This window comes from Callithrix jacchus, chromosome 13 (assembly GCF_049354715.1).
Source record: "Callithrix jacchus isolate 240 chromosome 13, calJac240_pri, whole genome shotgun sequence".
Classification (NCBI taxonomy): Eukaryota; Metazoa; Chordata; class Mammalia; order Primates; family Cebidae; genus Callithrix; species Callithrix jacchus.
Window position 1 is genome coordinate 92,642,869 of NC_133514.1, and position 17,140 is coordinate 92,660,008.

Here is a 17,140-nt window from a genome sequence, read left to right on the forward strand (position 1 = left end):
GCAACGTGGTTCATGCCTGTATTCCCAGCTACTCGGGAGGCTGAGACAAGAGGATCACTTCAGCCCAGGAGTTTGAGGCTGAAGTGAGCTCTGATCACGTCACTGCACTCCAGCCTGGGTAATAGAGTGAGACTCTGTCTCTAAAAAATAATTAAAAAAATGAAAAGATCAGTGGTTGGAGTTTCTTTTTAATCCAGTCATTCTGTCTAATAGCTCAACATGCCAATGAATGGTCACTCTGAGGAAGTGCCGAGTCACCTATGTTTCCTAGGAAGGCAGCCTAGTAATGAAAAAAAAAAAAGGGACAAGACCCAAGAGTTTTGGCCTTAAATAATAAACTGAGAAAATGAGTCTAACTCATAAAAAGAGACAGGAAATGCACTTAAAATTCACTAAAGCAAAAACAAGTTGTTGAAAAGTAGGTAAATTAAAAAGTCATGATACAAGGTTAGCAAAATTAACTTTATTATTATTTTTTTGAGACAGCATATTGCTCTGCTGCCCAGGCTGAGTGCAGTGGTGTGATCTCGGCTCACTGCAACTTCCGCCTCCTGGGCTTAAGCAATCCTCTCACCTCAGCCTCCAGAAACTTTAAAACAAGTTTACAAATACTGATTAGTCTAAACTCACCCTCTCCATTTCTGCCTAATTATTGCCAATAAGGTATTACTAACAATTAAAATATCAGTAGCTGTGATGTCTCCTTAGACAGCGTGAGTTAAAAGTATGAACTTGAAATCCTAGACTTGTTATTTACATATTTAAACTCCATTATGCCTTTTTTCTTTTTTAAGACAGGGTCTTGCTCTGTTGCCCAGGCTAGAGTGCAGTGGCTTCATCAAAGTTCACTGTAGCCTTTGACAACTTGGGTTCAAGCAATCCTCCCACATCAGCCTCCAGAGTAGCTGGGACCACAGGTACACACCACCATGCTTGGCTAAATTTTTTTTATTTTGGATGGAGACAAGGTCTCCCTTTGTTTCCCAGGCTGGGATCCTGTTTCTCTTTTTTTTTTTTGGACAGAGTTTTGCTCTGTCACCCAGGCTGGAGGGCAGTGGCGTGATCTTAGCTCACTGCAACCTCCACCTCCTGGGTTCAAATGATTCTCATGTAGTCCTAGCAATTCAGGAGGCTGAGGTGGGAGGATCACCTGAGTCCAGGAGTTGGAGGCTACAGTGAGCTATGATCATGCTGCTGCACTCCAGCCAGCCTGGGTGACAATGAGACCCTGTCTCAAAAAATAAAATGTTTATATGTATTACTTATAAATGTGGAGATAAATATAAAAACCCCACAGCTCAATAGGTAAAGCCTTTTGGGAGCAAAGAAGTAGGGACAATTAGAAATGTTGCAATATTAATTTATATATATATATATAAATATATATATACACACACACACATACATATTTTATTGCACGTTAGACTCTGGGGTACCTATGCAAAACATGCAGGATTGTTGCATACGTACCTACATGGCAATGTGGTTTGCTGCCTCCATCCCCCCCATCACCTATATCTGGCATTTCTCCCCATGTTATCCCTCCCCGATCTCCCTACCCCCCGCTGTCCCTCCCCTGTTCCCCCACCAGACCCCAGTGTGTCTTGCTCCCCTCCCTGTGTCCATATGTTCTCATTGTTCAACACCTGCCTATGAGTGAGAACATGCAGTGTTTTTCTGTTCTTGTGTCGGTTTGCTGAGAATGATGGTTTCCAGATTCATCCATCTCCCCACAAAGGACATGAACTCATTGTTTCTATGGCTGCATACAATTCCATGGTGTATATGTGCCACACTTTCCCTGTCCAGTCTATCATCAGTGAGCATTTGGGTTGGTTCCAGGTCTTTGCTATTGTAAACAGTGTCACAATGAACATACGTGTGCATGTGTCTTTATAATAGAATGATTGATAATCCTTTGGATATATACCCAGTAATGGGATTGCTGGGTCATATGGAATTTCTATTTCTAGGTCCTTGAGGAATCACCACACTGTCTTCCACAATGGTTGAACTAATTTACACTCCCACCAACAGTGTAAAAGCATTTCTATTTCTTCACATCCTCTCCAGCATCTGTTGTCTCCAGATTTTTTAATGACTGCCATTCTAACTGGCGTGAGATGGTATCTCAATGTGGTTTTGATTTGCATTTCTCTAATGACCATGATGATGAGCATTTTTTCATATGTTGGTTGGCCTCATAAATGTCTTCTATTGAAAAGTGTCTGTTCATGTCCTTCGCCTACTTTTGAATGGGTTCATTTGTTTTTTTCTTGTAAATCTGTTTTAGTTTTTTGTAGATTCTGGATATTAGCCCTTTGTCAGATGAGTAGATTGCAAAAATGTTTTCCCATTCTGTTGGTTGCCAGTTCACTCTAATGATTGTTTCCTTTGCTGTGCAGAAGCTCTGGAGTTTAATTAGATTCCATTTGTTTATTTTGGCTTTTGTTGCCAGTGCTGTTGGTGTTTTGGTCATGAAGTCCTTGCCTATGCCTGTGTCCTAAATGGTTTTGCCTAGGTTTTCTTCTAGGGTTTTTATGGTGTTAGGTCTTATGTTTAAGTCTTTAAGGTGTCAGAAAGGGGCCCAGTTTCTGCTTTCTGCACATGGCTAGCCAGTTTTCCCAAAACCATTTATTAAACAGGGAATCCTTTCCCCATTCCTGGTTTGTCAGGTTTGTCAAAGATCAGATGGTTGTAGATGTGTGGCATTGCCTCTGAGGCCTCTGTTCTGTTCCATTGGTCTATATCTCTGTTTTGGTACCAGTACCATGCTGTTTTGATTACTGCAGCCTTGTAGTATAGTTTGAAGTCAGGTAGTGTGATGCCTCCAGCTTTGTTCTTTTTGCTTAGAATTGTCTTGGCTATGCAGGCTCTCATTTGGTTCCATGTGAAGCTTAAGGGTTTTTTTTCCAGTTCTGTGAAGAGGGTCATAGGTAACTTGATGGGGATAGCGCTGAATCTATAAATTACTTTGGGCAGTATGGCCATTTTCACAATATTGATTCTTCCTAACCGTGAGCATGGGATGTTTCTCCATCTGTTTGTGTCCTGTCTTATTTCATTGAGCAGTGGTTTGTAGTTCTCCTTGAAGAGGTCCTTTACATCCTTTGTTAGTTGTATTCCTAGGTATTTTATTCCCTTTGTAGCAATTGTGAATGGCGGTTTGTTCTTGATTCGGCTCTCTTTAAGTCTGTTATTGGTAAATAGGAATGCTTGTGATTTCTGCACATTGATTTTGTATTCTGAGACTTTGCTGAAGTTGCTTGTTTCAGATTTTGGGCTGAGACGATGGGGTCTTCTGAATTTACAATCATGTCGTCTGCAAATAGAGACAATTTGACTTCCTCTTTACCTAACAATACCCTTTATTTCTTTTTGTCTGATTGCTCTGGCTAGAACTTCCAATACTATATTGAGTAAGAGTGGTGACACAGGGCATCCTTGTCTAGTGCCAGATTTCAAAGGGAATGCTTCCAGTTTTTGCCCATTCAGTATGACACTGCCCATAGGTTTGTATAGCTTTTATTATTTTTAAATACATTCTGCTGATACCTAGTTTATTGAGGGCTTTTGAATTTTGTCAAAGGCCTTCTCTGCATCTATTGAGATAATCGTGTGGTTTTTGTCTTTGGTTCTGTTTATGTGGTTAATTACATTTAAAGACTTGCGTATGTTGAACCAGCCTTGCATCCCTGGAATGAAGCCTACTTGATCATGATGGATAAGCTTTTTGATGTGCTGTTGCAATTGGTTTGCCAGTATTTTATTGAAGATTTTTGCATCTATGTTCATCATGGGTATCGGCCTGAAGTTTTTTTTTGTTGAGTCTCTACCGGGTTTTGGTATATGGATGATGTTGCTCTCAAAAAATGATTTGGGAAGGGTTCCCTCTTTTTGGTTTGTTTGGAATAGTTTCAGAATGAGTGGTACCAGCTCCTCTTTGTATGTCTGGTAGAATTCGGCTGTGAACCCATCTGGACCTGGGATTCCTTTGGTCGGTAGGCTATTAATTGCTGCCTCAACTTCAGCCCTTGTTATTGGTCTATTCAGGGTTTCATCTTCTTGCTCGTTTAGGCTTGGGAGGGTCTAAGTGTCCAGGAGTTTTTTGTTTAGTTTTGTTTTTCAGACAGTCTTGCTCTGTCACCCAAGCTGGAGTGCAGTGGCACAATCTTGGCTCACTGCAATCTCTGCCTCCTGGGCTCAAGCGATTCTCCTGCCTTAGCCTCCTGAGTATCTGGGATTACAGGCATGTGCCACCATGCCCAGCTAATTTTTTTTTTTTTTTGTATTTTTAATAGAGACGGGGTTTCAGCATGTTAGCCAGATGGTCTCGATCTCCTGACCTCATGTTCTACCCGCCTTGGCCTCCCAAAGTGCTGGGATTACAGGCATGAACAACCGCGCCCTGGCCATATTATTTAATTTTTAAAAGATAATGTGTAAGCCAGGTATAGTGGCTCATGTCTATAATCCCAGCACTTTTGGAGGTCAAAGTGGAGAATCACTTGATCCCAGGAGTTTGAGACCAGCCCAGATGACAAGGCCAAACTATCTCTACAAAAAGATACAAAAACATTAGCTGGGGATGGTGGCATCCACCTGTAGTCCCAGCTACTTGGAAGGCTAAAATGAGAGGATCACTTCAGGACTAGAGGTCAAGACTGTAGGGAGCCATGATCTCACTGCTGCCCTCCAGCTTGAGTGACAGAGTGAGACTCAAAAAAAAAAAAAAAAAAAAAAGAAAATAGTAAATATAAAAAAGATATGTGTACTTAAATACAAATTAATTTTCAAAAAGTTGCTAGCAGGTTACACACAAAACCAACTGGGGCAGACTCTGGGCACACTGCCTATGAGTTAGCCTTGCTCCACAAGGAGCAGCACTGTGAGTAAGACTTGCTGTCTAACAAGATCAAACAAACAACCAAAAAATTTGTTAATTCTGTGGAGCTGGAATTAGGGAACCAGCATTCAGAAAGAACATTTGCTTTTCATTTAGTGTGCTCTTGCATTGTTTTACTATGAATATGTTATTTTTGTAACAGTATTTATATCTTAAAAAACAATGTATTTGTTAATGAGAATTTATCTTCTCCCTCAGGTGGCTTTGGACAGAAAAGCTGAGACCTTCTGATTTATAGCAAATGAAGTCCAAATAAATCAGTGACTTGACCAGACATAGAACTTAATACAGTCTGAATTAGGACCAGGACTTCATTGAATCAAGAGTCCCCTTTAATCTTTCCCAGCTTCAGAGGGAATAAAACAATATAAAAGGATGCATCTCATCATTTTTCAGTATTTATAGGTCCCTACGCTGAATATTAAAAGCTAAAAGTCATATAGTGGCCTAGGTCCAGACCCAGGCCCAGAACAGCAAAGAACTGCTCAGTTGAGTGAGTGTTGCTGAAAACCACTAAATTTGGAGTGTCTTGTTATGCAACAATAGTACCTGCTGACCCGCCACTATACAAAGGCCATCACAATGTCAGAATTCTGCTGATGTGATGAAAATTTCCCTTTTGAATATTTAAACAGACTTTAAAAGAAAAAGAACTACCAGTTAAACTGAATGTTTAATACATTTGTAGGAACAGAAGAAATGTAGTAAGGATTAAAATCTTATAATTACATTTGACATATTTGTAAAAGATGTTTCATTTTTCAAAGAAGTTTCCCCCTTTTCCCTATCTTTTTTTTTTTTTTATCTTCCTCAGAGCAATAAATAGTCATTACTACATTTAGGGACAAGCTGCTCTACTGTATTGGACAGTAATTATTATATCTTTACGTTTCACATCATTATTACCTCCCAAAATTCTACCTTCATTTCCCTGCACAGTTTCACAATAAAACTGTACTCCACTCAAATTAGAAGAGCCGAAACAAATGATGGCAAACAGCAGTCAAATTCATATGAATGAATGATAGAGAACCAAAGATTTTAAAGTGCTGATTTAGTAACATAGTGTCTACTGGCACAGACTTTCTATTTCATCATATTATTAAAACAACAACAACAGAAATGAAAGCTACATTAATGAAAAAGAAACTTAGGAATGAGGTCATTAAATATAACTAACTACATTTTAAATACAGATATTATGTATTTCCTGATTAGTATCCGGCAAGTATCTAGACTTCTATCCTGAATTCTGGTCTCAGATAAAAAGGTCAAAGACAGTTACAAGGAAGATGCTTCATATTATCAGGTCCATTTTTTTAATGATGAGGTCCTCTAGGAAATTGCTTTAGTCTTTCTTTTTATCAGAGATCTCTGTTGGTCCTTTTGTTGGTAATCCATTCATGTCTGCACCCTAAATGAAAAAAAATTTACAAATTATTGTAACAAAAAGATATTCATTAAGAGACATACTCCCAAAGTGCTGGGAGGCTGAGGCGGGTGGATCACCTGAGGTCAGTAGTTCGACACCAGCCTGACCAACATGGAGAAACCCTGTCTCTACTAAAAATATAAAATTAGTCAGATGTGGTGGTGCATGCTTGTAATCCCAGCTACTCAGGAGGTCAAGGCAGGAGAATTGCTTGAACCAGGGAGATGGAGGTTGCGGTGAGCCGAGATTGTGCCACTGAACCCCAGCCTGAGCGACAAGAGTGAAATTCTGTCTCCAAAAAAACAAACAAAAAAGGCAACAAGCTCCAGAGTGAAACATTTTGCTTCCAGACATGGGCAGGACGGCTAAATTAGTGCAGCTGAGCATAAAGCTGAATCTAAAAAAAGCAACAATTCTAAAGATAACAGAGCTGTCTACTCATTAAAAAAAAATCTCTATGATCCTTCTAATTAAAGCTCTTACCAAAGTTATCAATCAGTGAAACTGATTTGTATCAGTGTATCTCTTCTCATCCATTAGCTATTTACCATTACACTTATCAGTCAGGAAATATTGGTTACCATTTTGGCCAAAAGGCAAATGCATTGTAGGAACAGAAGAAATCAGAGGCTTACTTTAAAACCTTAATTTAAACCAAATGTCAGAAAACCAGGTTTTCTGGTTCTAAAACCTGTCTTTCCAAAATCTAAGTGTTTCACCCACATACCACCCCCTTTCACTGCTCTTACTGAAGGCATGTGAATGTTCTTACCTTACAGTCTACTTTGCCTTTGTTTGTATCATTGGTTTCTTGTACAGCTTTTTTAGGCCATATACGACCAACGAAGGGGGAAATCAGAGGGTATATGTATGGCTCCAGGAATTTTTTGTAGATCCAGAGCAGAACTGGAATGACAATACAAGGAATGCACACCATTGTCCTGGGCTTGAGCTCCTCAACTGTTGATCTATACAAAGAAAATAAATTAGTTCATCACAGATTAGTAACTGAAGGAATTTACCAAGATTAAGGTATCTGAAAGGGGCGAGGTGTGGTGGCTGACGCCTGTAATCCCAGCATTTTGGGAGGCAAGAGGATACTTGGGCCCAGGAGTTTGAAACCATCTTGCACAACAGAGTGAGACCTTGTCTCTACAAGGTAAAAAAGTTAGCTGGGCATGGTGGCATACTCCTGTGGTCCCAGCTACATAAGTGGCTGAGACAGGAGGTTCACTAGAGCCCAGGAGGTTGAGGCGGTAGTGGGCCATGTTCATGCCACTGCTCTCCAGCCTGGATGACACAGAGACTTTGTCTCAAAAAAGAAAAATATATATACATATCTGAAAGGACTACTTTACAGTGTAGGGAAAACTTAAAACATACATTTACAAAAAAAAAAAAAAAAAAAAAAAGAGAGACTTTATTAAACAAAAATGCTGCTATCTACAAGGTAAAGTAGGGCAGGAGCAGTGGCTCATGCCTGTAATCCCAGCACTTTGGGAGGCCGAGGAGGGCAGATCATTAGGTCAGGAATTCGAGACCAGCCTGGCCAACATGGTGAAACACCATCTCCACTAAAGATACAAAAATTAGCTGGGCGTAGTGAAGTGCACCTGTAATCCCAGCTACTTGGGAGGCTGAGGCAGAATTGCTTGAACCCAGGAGGTGGAGGCTGCAATGAGCCAAGATCCTGCCACTGCGCTCCAGCCTGGGTGAAAGAGCAAGACTTCGTCTCAAAGAAAAGAAAAAAAGAAATAATAGGTGGTAGACATGGATAATAATGAGGTGCTTGCTTCCAAACTTTTCCAATCACTGCTCCCTAATCATGAATTTGATGATAAAGGAAAGATAACATTTGGTAGGTGCTAGGCAGTTTACATCTATCAACTCATTTAATCCTAAAAACCATCAGTAAGGTTGGGTGCCTTTGCTACTATCTCTATTTAGAGATTTATGACTTATACTCCATTTAAGTGTGGAATGGACTTCGAGTGAGATAACTAGTCTTAATCTTCAGGGACTGACAATATCAATTAGCCATACCTACAACACCGACGGCAAATCCTGCAATACAAAACATACAAAGACATTACTTTGAGAGACCTCTAGGTTGAAAATCACCTGGCCTTTCCCAGGCAACAACTCTTCTTTGATATATTTTGCTTTTATTTTTAAGGGCATAATTTAAGGTGTGTCAAGTAACAAAAAAATTTTATTATCGTATTTCTACGTAAATTGTCCATTTCCAAAAATTAACACCTATGCTGACTTTGCTGGCACAGAGCGGTAATCCTAGCTACTTGGAAGAATAAGGTGAGAAGATCGCTTTTTTCTTGCTTTTTCTCAAGACCCTTCTCACTCTGTAGCCCAGGCTGGAGTGCAGTGGCACCATCATGGTTTACTGTAGCCTTGACCTCCTGGGCTCAAGTGATCCTCTCACCTCAGTCTCCTGAGTTTGCTGACTTTGAGAAATTCCAATGTGATTTCTAATCATCAAGGAAATTAGTGGTGTTACTTTGTTTGTTTTGAGACAAGGTCTTAAACTGTCACCCAGGCTGGAAGTGCAGTGGCACAATTATCACTCACTGCAGCCCTAAACTTCTGAGCCTAAGCAATGAGCCACAATGCATGGCTAGTTTTAGAAAAGTTCTGTAGAGATGGGGGGAATCTTACTATGTTGCCCAGGCTGGTCTCAAATGTGTGACCTCAAGTGATCCTCCTGCCTCAGGGTTCTGGGTTGCTCAGATTACAGGTGTGAGCCACTGTGCCAGGCTCAGGAGGATCACTTGAGCTCAGAAGTTCAAGGCTGCAGAAAGCTATGATCATGCCACTGCACTCTAGCTGGGCAATAGTGCAAGACCTTGTCTCAAAACTAACAAATCAACACTACTGATTTCCTTGATGATTAGAAATCATGTGGGAACTTCTCAAAATCAGCAATTTCTTGAAGAAGAACCAATACTAGTTCCATAATATATTATTAAACCAAATGATCTCTTAAATTTACGAGACTTTTTAATCACCTAGAATAGGATAGAGAGCCTTAAAAAGTACAAAAGAAAGAAGCTTTCAAACAGTGCATAATGCTGGTAAGTTACCATGTTAAGAATTCTTGTCCAGGCGCCGTGGCTCACACCTGTAATTCCAGCACTTTGGGAGGCTGAGGCGGGTGGATCATGAGGTCAGGAGATCGAGACCATCCTGACCAACATGGTGAAACCCCGTTGCAGTGAGCTGATATCACGCCACTGTACTGCAGTCTGGCAACAAAGTGATATTCCAACTCAAAAAAAGAGAAAATCTTATTTTAAGGCCGGGAGGGGTGGCTCATGTCTGCAATCACAGCACTTTGGGAGGCCGAGGTAGACAGATCACTTGAGGTCTGAAGTTCAAGACCAGCCTGGCCCTGTCTCCACTAAAAAATGAGCTATTTTTCAAAATATTCCAAATTAAGTAGGATCTGCTGGCAAATGAGTCAGTACTATGACTATGCTAAGACATTTTAAAATTATTCACAATGCAGGTGAACAGTGGTATAGACAATCCAATCTGAGTATGTCTTTGAAATGAATTACAAGCAAGAGCTATGAACAAAAATGTAAATTGAGGCAGGGAACAGTGGATCACGCCTGTAATCCCAGCACCTTGGGAAACTGAGGCAGGTGGATCGCCTGAGGTCAGGAGACCAGCCTGGCCAACATGGTGAAACCCCATCTCTACTAAAAATAAAAAAATGAGCTGGGTGTGGTGGCGTGCACCTGTAATCCCAGTTACTTGGAAGGCTGAGGCAGGAGAATCACTTGAACCTGGGAGGCGGAGGTTGCATTGCACACCAGCCTGCATGACGAGCAAAACTCCACCTCAAAAAAAAAATTGCCTGGGCAACGGTGATTTTTTTTTTTTTTGAGACAAGATCTTGCTCTGTTGCTCAGGCTAAAGTCAGTGGCTCAAACATACCACTTGTGTTCAGAGTTCACTGCAGCCTCGACCTCCTAGACTCAAGCTATCCCTATACTTCAGCCTCCTGAGTAGCTAGGACCACAGCCCCATGCTACCACACCCGACTAATTTTTAAATTTTCAGTAGAGATGAGGTCTCACTGTGTTGCTCAGTCCTGAACTCAAGTGACCCTTCTGCCTTGTCCTCCCAAAGTGCTGGGATTACCGAAACCTGGTCTGTTTTTTTTTTCAATGATTTGCCAAGTGTGGTGGCACATGCCTGTAGTCCCAGCTATTTGGGGAGCTGAGGAAGGAGAGAACCACTTGGGCCCGGGAAAGTCAAGGCTGTTGTGAATTATGACAGCCCACTGTGCTCCAGCCTGGGCCACAGAAACAGACCCTGTCTCAAGATAATAAATAAATAAATAAATCCAAAAGTTGTAACCTGTCCAAAGTTCTCACAGAGGTAACAGGGAATTAGGGCTGGCTAAGAGTATTATTTCCAGTTCTTGTTTTCCTCAATGTTCTTGGCTTTTCCTCTTCCAAAACCACAGTGGTCATGTTATTCCCTTTTACCAAACGATCCAAACCAACTAACCCCCTTCAAAACAACTGGCAATGCTACCAGTACTAGCTTAGTTAGTGACTGACAGGCCCTCCATCATAAAGATTCATTTTTACTTCTGTAGTTGTGTTTTAAGCAAGCTCACACAGTATGGTGTAAATAAACTCTCAAGAACAAACACTACTCATCACTTAGGCCATAATTATGGCATTTAAGAGACTTTTTAGTTCTCTTCAGAATGAAGCCTACTTGTATCTTATCTTTTAATCTTCAGAATAATTCTTCGGTAAGATATTTTACTTCACGCATGTGGAAAGTGGGTCAGAAAAAGTCTAGAAGGTAGCTAGGAGATATTATCATTTTAACTATTCTCTCCAAGCCAACCAAGTAAAACGGATTAAAGCTGTTGCAGAGGAATCTTCTTTCCCTCGACTTAAGTACAGACAATAGAGGAGACAGGAAAAGTCTGAGGCTCCATCTGAAACAGGGCAGGCATAATAGGGAAAGCCACCTTCCTTCAAGTCATCCAGTTGAGCATGTCATCTTGGTGGAGACGGGAGGGCAGGGCGGGGGGGGGGGGGTTGGGGAGGAGACAGGTTAAGTCAAAGACAATGATTGAAAAGAGGAGAGAAAAGAGGTCTAACGGTGAAGGTCATAGAAGGGATGTGAAACCAACAATACTTGCCCACGGAAAAGAACAAAACCAATATAAAGTATCGGAGAGGCCAATGCAAGCACCGAGGGCACGGGTGGTGAACAAGGAATGCAGACAGAAGCGCAGGGCCGGGGAGGGCGGGTCGGCGCCCATGCGGAAGGAAGGTACCGTGAGAGCGAAGGCGGGCACTGCTGAAGCCGGCGGGCCAGAGCGCCAAGGAGGGCGGGAGGCAGGAGGCCGCGCACTGGCTAGGGTTCTGCGAGTGCCTGGGCCTGCCGAGCAGCCCCCCAAGCCCACCGCAAGCCGGCAGTCCAGACACACTTACACGCGACCACGGAAGCGGAGCTGAGAATGTCCGCACTTCCGGAGGGAGAGCCGAGCCGCAGCCGAGCCAATGGGAGCTTCCAACGGAAATGACAAAGGCGCGCCTGCGTCAGCCCACACAGCTCGCAGCAATGTCGCCCAGCGGGACGCGGCGGGGCTTCCAGCGCTGCGCCCTGTGCTTCCCAGGTGTCCAAATCAGAGCTCCGCTCCGCGAGGAAAGCCTCACCTGACAACTCCCTGACTCGGAAAGCAGGATTAAAATTAAGAACACTGCCTCGGCAAAGGATGACGCCCGTGAAAATGGCGTGGCATCCACAGGGAAGATGGCAGCTAGGCGGTTTGCGAGTTTCTTAAATTCAAGGGCAGAGCAAACATTAACTAAAGCCAACGTTAGACATTAGTTGTTTAAGCAGTTAAATCACTTTATACAACAGTGGACACCCGCTAGGGTGTCAGTACCTGTTGGCGATGATGCATGGCAACTGGGACCCTCACACCCTGCTGTTGAAATGTAATGTGCAGCCTTTTTGGAAATATTTCAAACTTCCTCAGATGTTTATTCAGGTTACCGTATGATCTAGCAATTCCAGTCAAGTATATACCCGAGAAATGAAAAAACACAAAAATCTGTGAAGGTTTACAGTAGGATCGTTTCTAACAGCAAAAACTAAACCTGTTTATCAATTGATGAAATGATACAGGTTGATGATCGTTACTCAAAAAAGCTTCAAAATCTGAACCTGACTGCTGTCATGACAATGGCAATGCTCAATGCAAACATTTCCTGTTGGGGATGATGAAATGGTATATTCACACAACACTGGATTATTCTGTTTTAAGATAGGGTCTTATTCTGTCTTGCCCAGGTTAAGAGTGCAGTAGTGCTCACTGTAACCACCCACCTAAATCCCCCAAATAGCTTAGACTACATGGAAGTGACATCACACTCAGTGAATTTCAGTGTGTATATATATATGTATATGTATGTATGTATGTATATATATATATATTTGTAGACAGGCTTGTCCTGTTGCCCAGGTCTTGAACTCCTGGACTCAAGCTACCAACCTTCGCCTCTCAAAATGCTGGGATTATAGAAATGAGGCACTTGTGCCCAGCCATGAAAATGTTTAATGGTATAAGGTAAACAATCTGTGTTTCTAATTCAAATCCTAAAAATCCCCATTTGATCCATCTTGTAAGGACACTTGAAATAATAAAGACAACCAACATTCTTTTCCTTTTAGTTGCATTTATTTTAAGGCTGAATTTACTCCCGTGCCATAAGTTTTTGCTTCTTCAGTTTCTTCTGGGATATCTGGGGAAAGGAAAATAGATTGTTAAGTTTCTTGGAGAAACCCACAGTACATCTCGGAGGACTGCAGCTTATTCTGGAGGCAGGAAACCTAGTTGTTAAGAACTAAGGGGGAAAATACTTCAAAGATAAAATCAACAGAACCTAAGTTCATTGGGTGTAATGAGAAGTGTACAGAATCACTCAGGTCCTTGACTTAAAACAAGCTTCTGAGATTTGGGGAGAGGGCCCTTTTTGAAATGGCTGTGTACATCTAAGTGGAGCCAGAAGCAGATAATCATATGGGCCTGATATATTGAATATAAAACTACCACTTATTATTAGTCAACAAACAAACTCACAAAAGCCAAATAAGACAGGAGAAAGGGTTGCTCAGAATAGTTTTCTTTCATGGTGATTCCAGAGGTGTCCTAAGATAGCCATCACAGCAACCACAAATATTTCTACTACCACTAATAAAACTGAGCAACTACTAATTTACCTTCTTCTTCTGGGCAACCTCCTCTTCTGGTTTAGGAACAATCTGTTCCTTTTCAGTAAGGATCATCTCAATGTGGCAGGGAGAACTCATGTATGGGTTAATTCGACCATGAGCTCTGTAGGTCCGGCGGCGCATCTTGGGTGCTTTGTTCACTTGGATATGCTCAATGACCAGAGAATCTACATCTAAACCCTAGAGAGGAGGAGAATGAAATCAGGAACATCCCTAATTAGCAAAACACCACAAACTATCATTGGTAAATATGAATTCTAGTCAGGCACGGTGGCTCATGCCTGTAATCCCAGCACTTTGAAAGGCTGAGGTGGGCAGATCAGGAGGTCAAGAGATGGAGACCATCCTGGCCAACATGGTGAAACCCCATCTCTACAAAAAATACAAAAATTAGCTGGGGGTGGTGGTGTGCACCTGTAGTCCCAGCTACTCAGGAAGCTGAGGCAGGGGAATCACTTGAACCCTGGAGGTGGAGGCCGCAATGAGCCAAGATCACAGAGGAAGACTCTACCTCAAAAACGAAAGGTGTCCTAAAATAGTCATCACAGCAACCACATGCTCAAATGTCCTGCCTCAATGAAATCATTTTTGAAAGGCAATCCTTTGATTAAAACAGCATGTTTAAGCAGTTGTCTGCCTTCACCTTTAAGTGTCTAAATTGCCACCAAACTCAGTGTGCTAAATATAAATACATTGTCTGTGAGTGGCCTTCCCAAAGATCATTAAGAGGCATGGAGAGCTGAGGGATAAGGAAGAACTCAATTCAAAGTTTTGATGATAAACAGAGTTTCTCAGCATGGCTTAGAAGGTTTAGAGCCACACAGACCTAAACCAATTCCAGTTCTGGCTCAGACCTTCAAATGCAAAAGGCTAATGGGTAATATACAAAATGGAGAAACTTGTTTTGTCAACACAAGTTTGTCACTGTTTAAACTTTCAATAAGTTTAAACAATTTTTTTCCGAAATGTCACATGGCTCTTCATTATGAAGGTAGGCCACAAACCATACCAACCACTGCCAAGCTATCATTTTGATAAATAACCATACTACCAAAAAGGTGTATGGCACAAGGGTTAAAAGCCCTTGGTAAAGTATCTCCAGTATAAAAGACAGCAGAAAAATAGAGATACTGTTAGGCTTAGAGAGACTGCAGACCATGCTTCTGGGTCTTCACAGAATTTTGTCATAAAGGGACTCAAGAGAACAAACAAACAAAACCAACAACAAAAGAAAGTAACTTTAAAAATTTTAAACGAGTTAATTACTGAGAACAAAAACAAGGACATACATCTGAGCAGCCAACATTAATTAAAATAACCACACAAGTTGCACAGGATGTCAACGGTTTGGGTACCTTAAGTTCAGCATTACTCTCTGCATTTTTAAGCATGTGCAGCAAAAATTCAGCACTCTTTTTGGGCCACCGACCTTGTGTCCAGCCCCACTGCTTGGCCTGAAAGAAAATGGAGATTATCATTTCCCTTGATTTAAATTAACATTTCAGCCAGGATGAATTTATTTTACCCAGCATCAAGGTTTCTTAGGATATGGTTCATTTCACCATCAATCCAAGCTATCCTGTCATTACAGCAATCAGAAATAGGTTGATCAGCACAGATCTTAGCCATTCTTATCCTATCCCATCACTTTTCCATAAAATTTCTTTTCAAATCGCAACTAAGAATTCTCACCTGGGCGCACCTGCCAACTCCACCATTGTAACGTCGGAATGGTACGCACTGTTTCTGTAAAGTGACATCTTTCAGATACTTCGTGGCTTTTCGTATATGCATACCCTTGATGGCCTGGGCAGTTTCACGTGTGTTCTAAGTATGAAAAATAAAGTGTTAATTAACTAGTCAAAGCATTGCTTAATTTTTGAAGTAAACATTCAATTTTTAGCTTTTCAAAATGTCGAGTTATTTCTATTTTTTGGTGACAAAGCAATTAAAAAAACTTGTGAGTAAAAGCTAGGAAGACTTAGTTGAAGCTAGGGAAAAATTAACCTCCAAACTCCATTTACTCACTGTAACATGTTTACATCTATCATGTTATTATAATGAGTGTGTCCCATATCTTGATCTGCACACTAGATTTTCAGATGGTTTTCTGGTAGTTCTACTTAATTCCACAAACTCTACATCATTATACCTGACGATCAATGCCTAAATATAAGGTGGCTGCTCAGAATTTATTCATTTTCATGGTAAATCCAAAGGTGTCCTAAGAAAGTCATCACTGCAGCTACCTTTTTGGGTGGAACACGAGAAACTCTTGGATCACAACTATGAGTCGCATACCTTAAAGTGAACGCGAAGATTGGAACCTCTTGATTTGCATGCTAGAAAATAAAAAACACTTTGGTTAATTTTTGGTATCTTATGCCAACCCCCATATAAGAAATAGGTATCTAAGGTGTTCACTTACACTTTGTGGGGTTCTCCGGATCAAGTGAATAGCGAACCATTTTCACAGATTACCTGGAGGAAAGTACAGGGTAATTCTGTCAATACGTACTTAACAATAACTCATTCAGTATTAAGTATTATTCGAACAGCTGCTCAGAGAGTAGTTGTTTTCATTATTAATCCAAAGGTGTCCTAAGAAATGCCATCATCGCAGCCATCCTTTCCTCCATCCAGTGCTTTCTTTCCCTTTCATCTGCGAGTAACCACAGCACTGTTTCCACGAAAGCAGCCTCACGGACCTCACCAATCCAGTCTACCCTTTGGAAGAAAAGGCAGCCTGTTTCAATTCAAGATGCTGATCTTCCGAACGTAAAATGACTTGACGCAGCCGTATGGCACAACTCAACTACAACCCTCTACCTCCTCCCTACCGCTCTACAGAAAACCCTTTACTCTCAAGAGCTGCGCGGGTAACATGCTGTCTCCCAACACCTTCGGACTATTACCCACGTTAAGCGCCCTCCGGCAGGCAAGTCTGGTAAAAATGTGTAAAGGCTCCACCCGACTTTATTTTCCCCAAAACTTTTCCTCGTTGCGGCCACAAATGAGTCGCGTATTCAGCCACCACTCACCGCTAGACACTGGACGTCCGGAGTCGGCATGGACCACCGGCGGCCCGCGCCCGCCCGCCCGCCCGCCCCTACCAGTGGAGGGGGGCTAGGTCGTCCTCACTCCCGCCCATCACGTTCCTCTGCGAATGGCAGAGGCCCATCGGCACTGGCTTCCAAAGTCGGCGCTCAGCCACGTCCCCCCCCCCCACCGCGTAAGAAACCATCGCCATCAGCGAGGATTTAGTAGCCTTGGGAGTTCTCCTCACCGGGCCCTGGAGGCCGCCGCCCCCGAGGCCAGGATGGCGGTGATGACAGGAGGATTGAGCACTTGGAGCAACACAGAAGAAACACTCACCTCAGGCCGCTTGGGGAAAGAGGAAGAACGGTGACTTCTGGGAGAACTCATGAGAACTTGACTTGTCGCGAGATTTGTAGCCGAAGAACGAGATCTGAGGAGGGAGGGGAAAGGGAGTGTGGAATATGTTTTAAGAA

At 42.1% G+C, this 17,140-nt stretch overlaps 2 protein-coding genes and 3 non-coding genes across 12 annotated transcripts; all 5 read right to left on the bottom strand.

Annotated features, from left to right (window-relative positions):
• Window positions 1-5,560: 5,560 nt before the first annotated feature.
• C13H18orf32 (chromosome 13 C18orf32 homolog) lies at window positions 5,561-11,849 on the bottom strand. Of its 5 annotated transcripts, none has more exons than XM_054244176.2 (4): window positions 11,822-11,849; window positions 8,382-8,402; window positions 7,111-7,306; window positions 5,561-6,320 (listed from the first exon to the last, which is right to left on the bottom strand). In XM_054244176.2, exons 3-4 carry the CDS (start codon window positions 7,273-7,275, stop codon window positions 6,255-6,257), a joined length of 231 nt encoding a protein of 76 aa, XP_054100151.1. In that variant the 5' UTR covers window positions 7,276-7,306; window positions 8,382-8,402; window positions 11,822-11,849; the 3' UTR covers window positions 5,561-6,254. The 5 variants fall into 5 exon arrangements, with proteins under 5 accessions (XP_054100151.1, XP_054100150.1, XP_003734703.1 ...); XM_054244175.2 differs by lacking the exon at window positions 8,382-8,402 and adding an exon at window positions 9,437-9,598 and having other exon boundaries at window positions 11,665-11,849; XM_003734655.6 differs by lacking the exon at window positions 8,382-8,402.
• Window positions 11,850-13,055: 1,206 nt separating this feature from the next.
• RPL17 (ribosomal protein L17) lies at window positions 13,056-17,070 on the bottom strand. 4 transcript variants are annotated; one of them, XM_003734653.7, is made up of 7 exons: window positions 17,004-17,070; window positions 16,057-16,109; window positions 15,930-15,970; window positions 15,321-15,455; window positions 14,984-15,082; window positions 13,617-13,808; window positions 13,056-13,138 (listed from the first exon to the last, which is right to left on the bottom strand). In XM_003734653.7, the coding sequence occupies exons 2-7, from the start codon at window positions 16,094-16,096 to the stop codon at window positions 13,091-13,093; spliced, it is 555 nt and encodes a 184-aa protein (XP_003734701.1). In that variant the 5' UTR covers window positions 16,097-16,109; window positions 17,004-17,070; the 3' UTR covers window positions 13,056-13,090. The 4 variants fall into 4 exon arrangements, with proteins under 4 accessions (XP_003734701.1, XP_054100149.1, XP_008978011.1 ...); XM_054244174.2 differs by having other exon boundaries at window positions 16,057-16,355; XM_008979763.4 differs by having other exon boundaries at window positions 16,915-17,070.
• On the bottom strand, window positions 13,503-13,566 carry LOC118147057 (small nucleolar RNA SNORD58). Its single transcript, XR_004733229.1, has one exon. It is a non-coding gene; the product is annotated as a small nucleolar RNA SNORD58 (small nucleolar RNA).
• On the bottom strand, window positions 15,809-15,873 carry LOC118147055 (small nucleolar RNA SNORD58). Its single transcript, XR_004733228.1, has one exon. It is a non-coding gene; the product is annotated as a small nucleolar RNA SNORD58 (small nucleolar RNA).
• On the bottom strand, window positions 16,186-16,251 carry LOC118147058 (small nucleolar RNA SNORD58). Its single transcript, XR_004733230.1, has one exon. It is a non-coding gene; the product is annotated as a small nucleolar RNA SNORD58 (small nucleolar RNA).
• Window positions 17,071-17,140: the final 70 nt, after the last annotated feature.